This window comes from Opisthorchis viverrini (genome assembly GCF_000715545.1).
Source record: "Opisthorchis viverrini unplaced genomic scaffold opera_v5_359, whole genome shotgun sequence".
Classification (NCBI taxonomy): Eukaryota; Metazoa; Platyhelminthes; class Trematoda; order Opisthorchiida; family Opisthorchiidae; genus Opisthorchis; species Opisthorchis viverrini.
Window position 1 is genome coordinate 195,317 of NW_008752021.1, and position 15,526 is coordinate 210,842.

Genomic DNA, 15,526 nt, shown 5'->3' on the forward strand with positions numbered 1-15,526 from the left:
ATATATATATATATAGTGAGTCCTCCATGATCGTATCAATGACAAAATTGAGGAGGGTGAATGAAAGAGAATAGTCTTTGCTGACACCACTTGATGGCGTCAAGTGAACTCAGGCGAGGACTTCCCATAGACCTTCATGTGCGGGAGTTGGTCTCCATGATCGTATCAATGACAAAATTGAGGAGGAAATGTGAAAGAGAATAGTCTTTGCTGACACCACTTGATGGCGTCAAGTGAACTCAGGCGAGGACTTCCCATAGACCTTCATGTGGCCGCGGGAGTTGGGATAGGGCACCTTAATAATGGTTAAGAATTTATAAGATCGTAAATCGTTCAGCTGTAACACCCTTCCGGTGCCTAACTGCCAATCTACCAGAAGGAAGCACGAGGGCCAATATACTGCCAAATTGTTCAATCCTAGGCACGGGAAGTCGAGAGACGGATGTCGGATTCGAACCACGACCTTTTGGTCAGTAAACGGGCGCTCTAAATACTGAACCACCTTTGCGCCATAGTACATGACGGTCCACAGTGTCAAAGGCAGCTTTCAAATCAAGGAATACAACCATTGTTGTTTGGTTCAAGCAGTGTTGCTCTTCCAGAATCTGTCAGTGTGTGAAGATGTGATCGATCGATCCTCTTGAGGACGGAACTCAATCTGGTTTTCTCTAATCTCTCTCTCCCTGTGTTCATTCAATCTTCGAAGAATAAGACCAGAGAGGACGTTTGATGCCACAGCTCCAGGCTGATGCCATCGTGGTCTTCCTACAGCACGCGCGTACCCTTTTCGAAGACATGCTCGATTCTTCAGCCAATTACTGATCACTCTATGTCGCATCAGGGAGTTTTGCTAGATAGGTCACTGGGGTTTCTCCGCTTTCTTTGAAAAGAGCCTGATGCACAGTGTTTGGTCCTGGTGCCTTCTTACGTTTAAGTAGGGATATTTCGTACTTTATTTGTTCCGAAGGGCGATTAGGATTTACATTCCATTCACCCGTATGCATTTTCAGGGTTGCAGAATGCTAGCTAGAATGTTCTTCGAAGTGTTTGACTCATCTCTTCGGTAAACCTTTTTGCGAGTGGATTAACGAGCCGCCTTTGTCACTTGCCGATTCACTAACCGCTGCTCTCGTTGAGTCAGTTGATCGTATCGGTTGATAGAGGGCACGGCTGTAGCAAAAGCCTTCTCCATCTCCTGAGCTTTCGATATCCACCAGAGCTCTCGGTCTTTCCTTAGATTCTTCACTAATTGGCGTTTGAGGGATTTCCGCACGCCGTCGGATAGAGACTTCGACGATATCCAATGACAATGTGGTCAAATCGGAGGAGTCAAACAGACAGTACTGAACGTCGCTAACACAGCTCCTTTCACATTTAGGCAGCCTTCATCCACGTGCTCGCTACCAGTACAGTATCCGTTTACTGTGAAGAGTTGGGATAGCTCAGATAGATACTGTCGAGCTGTGGTAGTTCTTCAGGGATGATGGATCGGCATGTTTCTTGCTGACATATGAGGACCTGAGGGAGGGCGGGATTTTCAGGTGTGCACGCACTATGACATGATCGACATCAAGTTGTGTCCCAGTAATAATGGCAGTCTCGGACTGTTGCTCTCCACCGGTGACTGATGGCCACGTGATCCAACTGGGTGCATGGCTGACTTGCACTTGGTGGCCACCAGGTTACTCGATGCGGGCGTTTATGCTGAAAGTTCGTACTGGCCAGAAACAGTTCATGATCAGCATACAACTGGAGGAGTCGCTTTCCGTTGTCTGTCCGATAGGCATAGACTCCCAATCGACCGCCAAATGCGATTCAAAGGAGCTCATAAGACCCACTTGGGCATTCATATTGCACGCAAGTATCACAGTGTCGGTGCTTTTGGCTTGACGAATGAGCCTGGATAACTCGATAGGAAGCATCCTTCTCAGCATCAGAACCGGACGGCACAAAGACGACTGTTCACTGGGATCCAATACAGCAAACTGCGTTCAGCTCTGGGGCTTAGTGTAACTCCCACAATATGTATTCCACGAGCTATCGCTTCTGGATCGGCGGACACAGAGGGAGAAACTTGAAAGACCTGAGTTCGTCCTTGGCGTTCTGCGATTCATAAACATACTTGGGTCTTGTATGCGTACATCAATTTTAAGCGAGTATACGGTTTCAGCGAGTCGTCTGTTTGCCAGTCTGACATAGAGTTCGGGGGTTAAAAGCTCTTATGTAGAAAGGATCCCGTAGATTAAGAAAGATGTTATTTTGTTTATTAGTAACAAGGAGCTGGGAGCATAAGGCCTTTCGGTCAGATAACTGACAATCAGTTGGGCCAGTGACGTTTGTTTGTGTGGTATGAAAGGGTTGAGGAGGGGCATCGGTAGACAGAACTGTGCGGGCAAATAATACTTCCCGGTTTCTCAGGCCGAAGATGGGGATTTGGTTGAGGAACCCAACCTCAAGCCTTTTACTCAAAAGCCTGACCCTCAAGACAGTGGAGCGATGTAGGATTTTGTTCCGGAGCCCTTTCCCTGGCCTCTGACCCAAAGGTCTGACCCGCGAGACAGCGAACAATAGGGTTTTCTTTGGGAATCCTGCCCGGAGCCGATGACTCAACAGTTTGACCTGCTCGGTTGCAGGGGGCTGGCCTAACCCGAGGGCACAGGGTGTAGGGCATTACTGTCTCACTCCTGATATGGCTTCACACAACAGGTGTTTTAAAAGTACTTCAACCTTATTGAATAATTCGCCGGTGGTCACGGTCAACCGTTTGGCTATCGGAGTGTTTTTAGAGCCGTTCTTTTCTAACCCGTCCTTCCTCGGGGGGAAGGCAGCATTGCTGCTTCCATGAATATGGATGTGCTGGTCGCCTGGGGGAACATTTTACTTCCTTTACACTCCTATCGCAGAGGACAGTACGACTTTACTCCCAGATCGCCATAATTACTCTCGCTGCTCTTGGTCTGACTGCTTCCCTTAGGCCTTCTTGGCATGGTTTCACCTTGCGGAACGAAGTTCCAACCAGTGTAGCCCGCGAGGTCATTACGGCACTCAAGCCCGACCACCACTTCTAGGCGACAGCTTTAGGTCGGGTCAGCTTTACGGAAGCCTTGCTTCGTTGTAGAGGGATTTTCAGTTTTTCGTTTTATTCGTTGATTAAAAGCCCACTTGGTCCCCTGTCATACACGTTTAACTGACTGTTCTGCTTTTTCAGGGCCTAACTTACTCTGACCATATGACTCCCCCGTTAATACTGGTAGTGACCTAGTTCATCTTTCGGAATGGAGAAATCCTATCTGTTTTGGCATTTTTAAACTTAGTTTTGATGTTTCATGCCTCTGGTGTTTTGAGGCAAGTTCCTTCTGTTTTTCACTGTTTTTATGTGTAGCAAACAAACGTTCTTCCACAATGTTGTGGCTTGATATACACCATTTGCAATTGACCGTGTGTAGACTAATAATACTTGATCTGGCCGTCCGGTAGCGCTTTCTAATCTTTATTCTCTCGCCCCAGATTGTCTGTCCCAGTGCACATGTTACCTTCAGTTTACCTTTTGGCGAAGCGTTTGGGCATTGAAGAAATGCAGAGACCCTGCGCTGAGTATTTGGCGGACCACATTACTATTGGAAATGTCGGTCGTAAGTAATCATCTGTTTACTTTTACTGTCGTTTGTTTGACACTTTCTCCGGAGAATTTCACTGCCACTGTACCTTGTAGCTCCTTCGTGGGTTTGTTGAATGCCAAATATAAGCTCCTAGCGTTCAACATGTATTATACGTTGACCTTTTTCATCTCCATGTCAATAAGAATTGGACATGACAGCCAAGTACTGATTTTCCACATTTATTCTGCTCTTACTCATGATGTCGATAATGACTAGGAGTGAGTCGACTTTGTACACGGTTCGTCGATCGGTATTTGCAGGTCATTTTACAGAATTTCACTGACGGGATTGAGAATGAAATGTGGGCTCACAGGGTAGTTTTGGGCTGGCTACAAGTAAGCCTGAAAGAATGAGTTGGCAAGCCGTTTGCTGATAATGAGTTGATGAATGCGAGGTTAACATGAAATCCTTTGAAGCGTAATTCTTGACTTGATTCTGCTGATGTGATCATTCTAGACCAGAGGGAGGAGGGCTACACTAGAATTGTGTTTCTATTAGACCTTGAGTGTTGAATGAGCGTATTACCGGAGGCTGGACTCTGGTCATCTGACGCGTCAGGCGTGCACAATTGTTCTTCAGCACGCTGGAGATATATGGATTGTCCCGGTTGAATAGATAGGCTTGTCCACCCCTGATTGTTGTGTGTAGCTTGATTGATGGTACCCTTCTAGGGGCTCATCAGTTAGGTACAGTCCATTAATTTCCGTAAACATCATGTTCCACTTGAATCACTTCATTGCAGATTAAGCAGATGGGTCGGTTTGAAGTAGAAAGAGAATTGATGCTTCCAGAAGAGTTTGGTGAACAATCGGTGGATTTTTGTAATAAATTCATTACTTGTGCTCCAAACGCTCCTGAGAGATGAGCTCTTGATTGGTTCCAAACATTTTCCGGTTGAATGGTAACTAATGCACTCGCTGCCTATTTGCCATTTACTGGATTGGTGACTCAATACACTTCATATATGGGATCATATGCTCTCAGATAATGCTTTCTTGACTTGGTCTTCCTTGTTTTCCATAGAGTTATGTCAACTCATTCAATTTGGTCTCCTGAAACGTTCGTTTGAGCCAGGTGCATCTGAGGGTGAACCACTGCCTTTGTACGAACTCCGCCTCGCCAATTCACTTTACACCTACGTCCAGGAGAATGCTGATGCCTTAGCATGTTCCCTGTCTGGACAACTGAGTGCACGCCTCATTGTGAATTTAACGTGCGAATCATTGTCCGATAGTGAGAGGAATGGCACAGACCAGTTGCTTAGCGAGGACCTGGTATTCCGCGTACTACTGTGGGCACGGCAACGTATTGTTTCCGGACAACGGCTGGCTCGGTCTGGGAGCGAGGAAAACGTACAATCGGATGACGAAGAAAGTGATGGTGGAACAAGTAGCTCTGGATCGGCTACCTTGGAGAGGAAGACCAAGCAAACCCGCGTCCCCAACCTTTCCCTTGACCGATTAGATTGGCTAAGCACTGGTGCCAGTTGCATATCCGCACTTGAAATCGGGACCACTTCAGAGAGATACCGACCCGGCACATATGAACTGAAGGATGCAAGTTGTAAGAATGTAACAAACGAGACACTGCAGTGTAAGCACGCTGCCACCCAAGATATTCGAGTAAGTGAATCACATGCCTTTCGTTGTATCTTACCTACATAACGTTACGATAGCAATGAAGTTTTCTAGTATCGTTAGCTACCAAACACACGATTAGGACTAAGCATTAATCTCAGCTATGAATCCAACTGCTTTTTACAAAATATGTTTCCATCGCCATTATCATTGATTTCCTGCTGTTCTCTAACCGATAGACTTGTCGAATGTTTACGCTGTCTGTTGTGTGTGGATTTAAGAGGAGCCTTTGTTTTAGACTATCACGCAAGTTCTTAACTTCGTTATAGCCATTCTAATCCGAAGACCAAGCGGTATTACGAATAGCCCATTATGACATGCATCTCCTCACAATGTCAAGTAGTATCTAGACGACAGTCGAACGCAAATGAAGAGAGGTTTCGCATAGACGACATTGTTCCTGTAGGACCGTTCTACTCGATCGCTTTTCATGTGACCACTGCTGGGTAAGACAGAACCCTCACACAGAGTTGTCAACCCAGTCGTCGACTGGAACATCCCAGCACGTCTAAACAATATATGAGATCTGGCGGTGATTGCGGGCTAGAGAGTATTTCTGATGCAGTAAAAAACGCACCTGGTCAGGGTTGTATGGAGAATGTGACTTTATTCTTTTCTCTTTGAGCCACCTAAATAGGATTCTCGCTGGCTACTCCATTCACTTCGGGTTTCAGATCACCCTGGACGTGGAGGAGCTACCTACCGCGACCCCCACGACATTTTCCTGCTTCTATGCTGATGATCAGAACGGAACGGCCGACTCACAGGTGAGGCTTTTTTTTGGGAAAGCAATAGATTTCTATTAGGCCTCCTGTCTACCTACCCATCTTTCTGAAGAGTCCGTAATTTTTATTCCAAAAAGTGTTCCCAATCCACGAGAATGATTATGACTCTCACCACCTAAAGAAGAAATACTCATTTATTTCAAGGGCCACATAATTTTGTATAACGTGACTTACGAGACACGAGCCGTGCCTTCTAGAGTGTTGGAAACCCTAGTTGAAAAATTATGTTATACGTGAAACTCCGGAGTTATTGTATCTAATTCATAGACTTTGTACTCTGTAGAGACGATATAAATGAGTGACACTCAACCATTTAGCATAGCAGAACTTAGTTAGCTACAGTATCTAAGTGATGAAGTTGTGGGTAGGTGAGCACCTGGGAACGTTACACCTCTCATTCTTCTGCGAAATAAGGACGAATTTTCGCTACTGACCTTTTCCACGATCATTTATCAATTCGTGTGTGTAGACTGTAGGAAACTGCCTAAACGAACCAAAGGACACTATTCTTGTCACGTCATCTTGGGAGCCAACGATTGTACACAGAGCTCTATCTCATCTTACGTGGTTGAAGTGGACCCAACCAATCGTTCCAATTAGGGGCCAGTGGATTCACAGTTGGTGCATCATCACCTAGTTATAGCCATAGGATGCGATGGAAGTGAGGTCGTATCCCCGTCTGTAGTCCCAACGCTATCATTTTCTTTCATAATTTACGGTTACTGTCACCATTTATAAGACCGCCCGAGACCTTCATTACCTGTGGACTCTCGTTTCACTGTCATTTCCTCCATATCCGTGATATGTACACGTTGTCGTCCACATTTAGCCGCCATATTTGTGTCAGTGTGCGCTTTGCCGAATTTTTTATGTTGTGGCTTCGGTCGTTGGCATATTAAATGACATTGACAGTAACTGATCTAACCGTGCTTGCTGGGAAATGTCCATGCTGGAATGCAGACTATCATACTATAAATCGCGAACTTACACTTCAAGGCGGCTGACAGATCCGGTTGGAATAAAAAGGTCACAAGGTTTTGCTAACTGTTACATCTGAAAATGTACTTGTGATAAACCGACCGGTCTACTTATGTGCCTATCCGGACATGTCACTCCATATCGCTAATGATGCGAACCATCGTTCAGTTGTAACACCCGGTGCCTAGCTACCATGCCACCTGAAGGAAGCACGAGGGCTGGGATACTGCCAGGTTGCCTAAACCTAAACAGGGGAAATCGGGAAGCAGAGGTCGGGTTCGAACCACGGACCTTCCGGTCAGTAGGTTCGCGCTCTAACCACTCGAGCCATCTCGCGATCTAATGGTGCTCTCTGGCTAGGTGACAATTCGCATCAACCACCATGCACCATTCGCGTGACAACTGCGTTATAAGTCCATCCAACAATTCCCACGGAGAGATCATTTTGTGTAATCTAGCCGACCAGCTAAAATGAGCCTATGCGATGCCGTGCGAATTATGCAAGACAACTTGTCAATGGACCATCGTCAGCTGATCGCTCTAGGTTGCCTAGGAGACTCAAACGTACGTATCACAACCATAATGGTGCCTAGGCAAACGGTCCTACAGGCCTTTCCCGTTAGTTCGCTGCAATGCACAAGATCAGGATTCAGCTTTGTTNAATTCACTCCATCCAGGTAAACACTGGTGACGAAATTGTATGAAAAGTTATATCCGATAAAATGGGTATTATGCTCAGGAAACATCTTACATGGTATAATGTAGCGTTGTCTTTATTTGTCGTGGGTAAGCTCGATAGGGATCTTATAATTGTCTGACTTCGTCATGGCGTCAACCTTGCATACCTTCCATTTTTTCAAAGATAGAAACTGGAGACGATGTTATGACACTGATTTACGTCAACCACTGCCAAGCTCGGTGAATAGACCAACAACCAAAAATCAACGAATATGACTTAACGTAACTGGGAACTAAACATCCGGTTTCGGTCTACTAGCATTCGTACTCTCGGCCTCTGTCCGTCTGACTGCAATAGGCCATTCTGGTTCGTTGTTTACGTCTGTAATTGCTGGCTTAGTAGACTGCACAAGACATTCTCAAAACCCGATTTTATAGTTCGTGTCCTTTCGGCGCGTGTGTATGTTTGTCTAGTTCTACTTTTGAATGTATGGATCCTACAGTGCCTCATATGCAAACCATGTTTTGGAGGCCCTTTGGGTTTGACTATATGAATTATTTGTGTGTATGTGCAAAACAAGTACCATCCAATAGTTTTGTCCACCCGGAGTCAATAACCAAGAATGCAATCTGGTCTGTGGTCGGTTATGACCGTCGATAAAAAATGTCTGCATTCCGTTCATTCCATCATTGGATTTTTATCTTATTTATAGAATGCGTACTACTTCATACGTATATACTGACGTCATACAGTAGTGTTGATGTATGCGCGATAGTTCTTATTTCCATAAGAGAGAAAGCCTATATCCTAACTTGTGTTCTGTTTTGTTTCTCATCTCTGGGCCATCATCGTAAACGTGGACAATTTGGTGAATTTCAGTTTGCCATTTGCCATAGGTACATTCGTCCTATATTTTCCGGAAAGTGGGAGATACACCCTAGTATTAGAGGCTATGGCATGTTCAGATAGTTCTGGGGCTGATTAGCTGCACATTGAAGGCGATAGCTTTGATGCACAAGCGCCACTGACTATGCGATTGGGCAATTTCTGCCAGTGTCATTAACCATTGGTGAGTTGACTCCCCGGGTCCCCATCCAGCGAGACGGTTGTTGTCAGTTCGACTCAGTTTACTGGTTAGTGTTTTCATACGATTTTACCAAGTCATATATTGTCCACCTCTTGGTCACCTCCACTCAGCATAGGGTTGGGTGAAAAGAGCTGTGTAAGGCAGATGGTCCTCTGGTATTCGAAGTACATATCCTAACCAGTGTAACCCCTGCCAACCTATGGAATATAACCTATCTGTCGTGGGAGAGTTCCTTCCTCCCAAAACCATCTGGCGTACATTAACATTGCTAATTCGATGTTCCCACCAGATCCGACAAGTGCTTCGGAGACACCGATGGTATGTCATTTACGTGCAGAGGTCACGCTTCTGGTCTATAAAGCAGGCTCACACTACCACAGTCTAAACTCTGCTCTTGACAGACAAAATGATGTCACGTCGGTGCCATAGACGTCGGAGGTTGGCAAAAGCTGCCACGTCATCCCTGATTCAAGAAGTAATCTTATCTCCAGCCACTCCACGAGAACTAATACAACCGCCCAGGCAACCAAATTTACCCATCACGTCGATTGGCTCATCCGTAAGCATACAGTTTGTGTTTGATCCGGGCTCGATGCCTTATCGCGTTGAATGAGTGATATCTCACGCTGGATTTCTGTTGTCGCCGGCGGGCTGATGTCAGTTTTCCATTCATGCATGCTGCGTTCTTCCAGAGGTTGTGTTGAAATTGACCAGCTAGAGTGTTCTTTGAAATGACCCGCACACCGGTCAAAACCGCGATTAAGGGAGTGAATTGCCGTTCTCTTTCACTGACACCTACCTTCTTTTGAACGTTTGATCGAATCAGCTGAAATGGGGCGCGGCTGTTGCCTGCAGCAAAAGCCTTCTCCATTTCCTGGACCTTCGAAATTCACCAGTGTTCTCTGTCATTTTTCAAGCTTCTGAATATCCGGTGTTTGAAGGATCTGCGTGCACTATCACAGTCTTTACTGCTGTTATGGTCTTTCTGGCAGCAATAAGATCTACTGACTTCGACGGTATCCAGTGTTCATTTAGTCGAGTCAGATGGCTTGGATAAACAGTTCTGAAAGCCCAGAACGTTGCTTCGTAAACTCGCCTTCGATGTACACTTCCTCATCCGCATTTCTCTTTGTTCGCAGTGGTTTTCCGGTCATGTCAGCTGGATTCTCTTGAGCATCTGAAACTTGTCATAGTGGATGAATTGAATTGCTTCGGCAGGTGTAATTCTGAGGGACAGGGAAGTGATAACCGGTCCTGCGTAATGGCATGATCGGTGTCAAGTTGTTTACCCCAGAAGGAACGGCAATTTTTAATTTAGGCTTTTCATTGGTAACTGTTATTCACATGGCCCAATTTAGTCTATGTCTCTCTTTTCTTTGGTGGCCCCCAAGTAACTCGATATGAGCGTTTGTGCTCGAATTTCTTACTTGCCAGGACCAGACAGTGATCAGCACACAACCGAAATCGCTGCTCCCGATTATCCGTACGCAGAACATCGACTCCAAATCACTCCAGTCACTGCAGTCGGTCTCAGACTCAGAACTGCAGTCTGTCGGGCGTGTGTTGGTACGAAAAATAGACATCACCTATCGCATTGACCTGGACCGATCTTAATTGAACCAGACAGCCGCACAGCGTAAAGACGACTGTTTACTGGGATCCAGTCCAGTTAAGCGCTTTCAGTCTTGGGGTTGAGTGCAACTCCCTTTGACCACGAGTTATTGCGCTAGAATCACCAGATACCCGAAGAATGAAATTTGGGCTATCGTCCTAAACGGCTTGAGCTGCACGACCAAGGTAAAGTCTTGGGTATGTGTTTCGGAGACACAACACATTGACAGAGAGGGAAAGTGAGGTTTCAGTAAAGAATGCCTGTTGCCCAGTTTGACGTGAAGCATGAACACTGGAGACCACAATGTAGATCAGATCGTTTCGGGTCATTAAGTGATTATATTGGTTTATTTTTTCTTTGGTGAGGGTTTAGACAGTACGATTGGTAGGGGGCTGGCAGCTGGGTTGATCGCATTGCATCATCCTATAGGTGGGAAGGGGTTTGGGGGGGTGCTTTTGAACGAAGAGTTACAAGGGTTGCCCAAGCGCTGAGAATGCTACAATCATGAAAAGTTTAGTCAAGGTGTTGTCCTACAGTCGAAGAAAGAGGGCAAGGTACTCTTGCTATGATTACATATTCGGACAACCGATAAAACTATCCGTGTCCGGAATGAAAATAGCATCGTCAGCACCAACACAGAGGTAGTGACATCGACTTAACTGTCAAACAGATGAAAGTAATAACGCCATGGCTATAGTTGGCTGCCAGCTAGGCAGACCAAACCAAGTGAAAAATCACGGCGATCACCTGCGGTTTCCTTCCGTTGTGTAATAACCCTTTTGTCAAGTCACGCAATCATCACCTCGTGTTACAGTCATCCTTACACCATGAGGTTGTTTCCCTTTTTAGCGAGATCACCCGCTGGGGTCAACCTAAACCGGTACATTCATCTCGATTAGTTGCCTGCGTTGATTGTACGTTACATAAAAGACCTGAAAAAAATCCCGAGCCGTACTCCCATTTGACCAAAGTAGCTTTTCTCACACTTTATCGCCTTCATTTCGGTATCCACCCGTTAGTTACCTCATCCACTTCTCTCCGCACTTCCTCATTCCCTGATACAATAAAACGAAACGTCTTGTTTGGTGAAAATAAGCATTTAAGAATGCCTACCAAGTGTGACGAACTGTGGGACATCGGACAGCAGACAGTTACCTCTTTAGCTTATCAGACAAGGGGGTTAGATGGCCCAAGTGGTTAGATCGCGAATTTACTGACCGAAAGGTCCGTGGTTCGAAACCGACCTCTGGCTCTCGACTTTCCTTGTCTAGGCTTGGCCGACCTGGTAGTATCCCAGCCCTCGTGCTTCCTTCGGGTGGCATGGTAGCTAGGTACCGGAAGGGTGTTACAGCTGACCGATTTTTTTATCAGACAAGTGAATATCCTTGATCAAAATCGACTATAACCTAGTAGCCCCCAGGGATGAGGTGACGCGCTCAGTATGGAAAAGAAATATGATCGGTTGGCATTTCTGTTTTCTACCGCAGAGCCCACTGTCAAATCTTGTCATTAGTTACTATATTACACATCGGCATTCACATAATAAGTCATCGTAGTTGGTAGTTGATCAGTTACCAATAGATGTACTCGAGCTATTGATATTCTAACTCAGCGCCAACTCATCATAGTACGATCTTGGTTCTAGACAGATGGTGTATTTAGCTATCTCACTCCCTGACCTACATTACCCGTCAAAAAATGCACTTCCTGATAATGCATGTGAGAGTTAGTTGTACGTTTCTTCTTGGATTTGAACTATGGTCTTGGTGGTACACAACTCATAAGATTGCTGGAAGCTCGTCGACAGCCCACGAATGACTTCGCTGGTGGTTCTTCAGGTGGACGAGTTTCTGTCAACCATATGTTCCGTTTGGACACAATTCGCTAAATACTTGGTTTAAACTGGAGGCTCAACTGAATGCCGGGTGAATAATATCGTGAACGACGTTTTCAGGTGGGATTGAGTGTATTTTGCGAAGACCTAGGTTAATTTAATCGGCTGATGCATGGAAGGCCTTCTGCTACCTCATGATGCTGGACACCACGGGTCCGTTCATCATATTTTCAGGCCAGTTGTTTTAACCAAGATTACTGGTTGACTTTTTCGTTTTGCTCAAGGTCAAGTTACTGGTACACATCAGATCGATTCAGTTTAAAGCAGTGTGATTTCTTGCACTTGTTTAAATTGCCGCCATGTATGGCAAGTGAACGAGTGTTCATGAATGGCAGTCTTGGAAATGTGACGTTCCAGATGTCGTGTTCGATTAAAACACTCGAGCGTCTTCGACCCAGTTCAACTGTGGAGATAGTCAGGGTATCTAGCTATCCGCACTCAGCTCATATTATTACACAGTAGATCAATAAATATGGTCAGCACGTTCATCCACAGATGATTACACCTTAGTTCATGCTATATCTGTTGGACAACCTGCTATGGTGTGACCGCAAACGGAAAGTTCAGCTAGGCGGCACGACGCTACTGACCAGCTGAGGCAAATGATGGACACATTCTGTCATTTTTCAGTTCTCACAGCTTGAAAATACAAGCCAATTGGGGAAAGAATGTCATCCCGTTACCATCTGACTAGTCAGATAGACGGCAGATATTTGTTCAAATCCCCGCGGAAACCTATCACTCGGATATACTAGTAGCGAACGGTTTATACGCATTTGTTGTGTCGAGTGGTGTTTATGCTGGAGCTGGAACTCAATCCTATTGACTTGCCCAGCAGAATAAAATTCTACCACGACGCAAGATAGTACATCGTGTTACTAGAGCATAAGACTTAATGCATATTAGTGACCTATCAAATCAAATCAAGACTTTATCCTATGATGTTATCCATAAGGAGAGAGGATGGGTTAGCATTCAAGGTCATGGATGATGAAGATTGCGGAATCGCCTTTCTTTGAAAAGGTCTCAGACAGAATCACTACTTATACGTCAAGAGAGGCAAGCTATTTTCCTTTCAAAAAATGAGGCATGAGAGTTAGGCTGAAGCGCAGCATTCCAGTTGTCATCAACTTTAAGAATATGGATCCTTGGTGTTTTGGGCTGCTCAGTGCTAATTTAGTGTGAATACATTCTTTAACGCTTATCCAGTACTCGTCATGGTTGTTTTCACAAAAGACCGACAAGCGAACCCCAGCGTACATGGCCTTATCTCCAAAGTCCCAATTGCTTTCCGTTAAGCTGATCTTGAAATGGGGTAGTATTAGTCATTTTAAGTTTCCCGCATCGTCTGAGCCCTAATCTAATTCCACCATTGTTCAATTTCATCATTTCATCCAACAGCCCAGATCAAGACACCCTTCTCAGTTGTTGGCATTCTGCCCGTCAGACGGATCAGAAACCTGCGTACTGGCACCCACTTCCCTTGGGGGTGAGTAACCTTTTTTGGTCAATTGCCCTGTGTTACTCCATGATTGCGGGAGTTGTGCTGTATCCGTAATCATCCTTTCTCTCCATTGTGAAGCTCTCCTTTGGCTTGCTTCTCATCACAACACCATCTGGTACATCCGCTGTGTATAGATTAACTAATCATTTCATAATCAGTTCATTGTAGAGTGCAACCGATAGAATTGGAATTGCAATAGAATTACAATAAAATATTTCTATTAAGATTTAGGAAGAAGAAGCATTCACATTTCAAAACGTCTTTCTTTGTTACGCTATCCGCTCCCAGAGTTGCGATCCGCTGTATGCTTAAACCGTATGGGTCTCTTTGCAACGATCACCCCTTTGGGCGACCACCCATTGTCAATCATACCATATTTCTTTTGGCAATTGTTAACTGGGTCCCCGCTCTTCAAGCGGAAGCAAGTGGAGCAAACTTGTTCCCAAACCTTCCCCGAATCAATATTAAGGAATAATGACGAACACTGAAAGGTTTCCAAAACCCCTGTGTTCAGATCTCTCCGAGCGAGCACCTTGTCGACGTGGAATATGCAGATGACATTTTTCTCACTTTTTGAAAAAGAGCAGGAAGCGCAAGAATTACTTGAAAAGCTCACCGAGGCCATCCATTTCCTCGGCATGTGCTTCATACCCACAAAGTCATGCTGCGGGAAGTACTGTCTCTAAACATGCCCCTAAGAGTTACACCGGAAGTTGTGTAACGGAATTTGCATTAGCTCTGACGTATCGTGACGAAGTCAACGAACGAACCTCAGCGACCAGACTCGCTTTTGCCAATTTACATCACTTGTGACATCAAAGTCGCATATCACGGGGTTTCGAACTGCCACATGGGTTGTGTTGTTGTATGGCTGCGAGACTTGCACACTTCGGGCGTAGTATGTGAGAAACCTTTAGTTTTTTTTACCACCGATGCCTCAGGTATCCAGCTGGAATCGACCGGAACCAGCAAACTCAGGCCGTCACGAAGAGACTGGACCTTACCGTGGTGTGACGGTTTGCGCACCTCAGCGATCCATTGAGCTATACTGGAGAGTGTCCCGCGACACTCACAGAGTCTCTCATACCAGGTTGGTCAATGGTTAGAGGTCTGACGAACACAGTCTCCTGGCCCTCCAGGTTGGGGGTTGGAACATGTGGCGACTTGTTCCGTAGAAATGGTAATGCATTTGCATTTCCCGCCAAACACCGCTGCCTTGCGGTTAAGCTTTTGAGCCAAAGGCTTTGGTTGAGGACCCTAATCGTCCTCCTCCTCCTGTCTAGGTGTGGGCGCCCTGGCAATATCCCAGCCCACGTACAACAATGAACCGCACATACACAAATAAACTCATGCCACATCGGCCGTCGCGTGGTACCATCAGCCGGGTCGCCTTACTTGCTGCATACAGCAGGGCGGGTAAGCGAAAACAGGCTACTGCTGACGCCTCCCTTCGTTCTCCTTCACATACTTTTTCTTCCCCCTCTCCCCACCCCATTAATAACTCTCTCCTTGTAGGCCCAGCACCTAGGACTGATGACTCCGTTCGTCATGCATCGGTTTTGCGTGCAGCATCTGCTCATCACATGGTGCCGACATCTCCAGGCATCTCCAAATCAGTCCTCAAGCCTCGACACCCACTCTATCTGGCCGCATTCAATGTTCGCACTCTGAAGCAAGCAGGACAACAAGCT

At 45.7% G+C, this 15,526-nt stretch overlaps 2 protein-coding genes across 2 annotated transcripts in view; one reads left to right on the forward strand and one right to left on the reverse strand.

The window, feature by feature from the left end:
* T265_10406 (hypothetical protein) overlaps positions 1 to 15,526 on the forward strand; it is a gene marked incomplete at both ends in the record, with an annotated part of 46,798 nt that overhangs the window by 4,471 nt on the left and 26,801 nt on the right. The window contains 3 exons of the mRNA XM_009176771.1: positions 3,508 to 3,632; positions 4,644 to 5,281; positions 5,971 to 6,063. Coding sequence (XP_009175035.1) covers positions 3,508 to 3,632; positions 4,644 to 5,281; positions 5,971 to 6,063 — 856 coding nt within the window. The remainder of the gene's footprint in view (positions 1 to 3,507; positions 3,633 to 4,643; positions 5,282 to 5,970; positions 6,064 to 15,526) is intronic.
* Positions 4,795 to 15,526, reverse strand: part of T265_10405 (hypothetical protein) — a gene marked incomplete at both ends in the record, with an annotated part of 16,228 nt that continues 5,496 nt past the window's right edge. The window contains one exon of the mRNA XM_009176772.1: positions 4,795 to 5,206. Within this exon, the coding sequence (XP_009175036.1) occupies positions 4,795 to 5,206 (412 nt within the window). The remainder of the gene's footprint in view (positions 5,207 to 15,526) is intronic.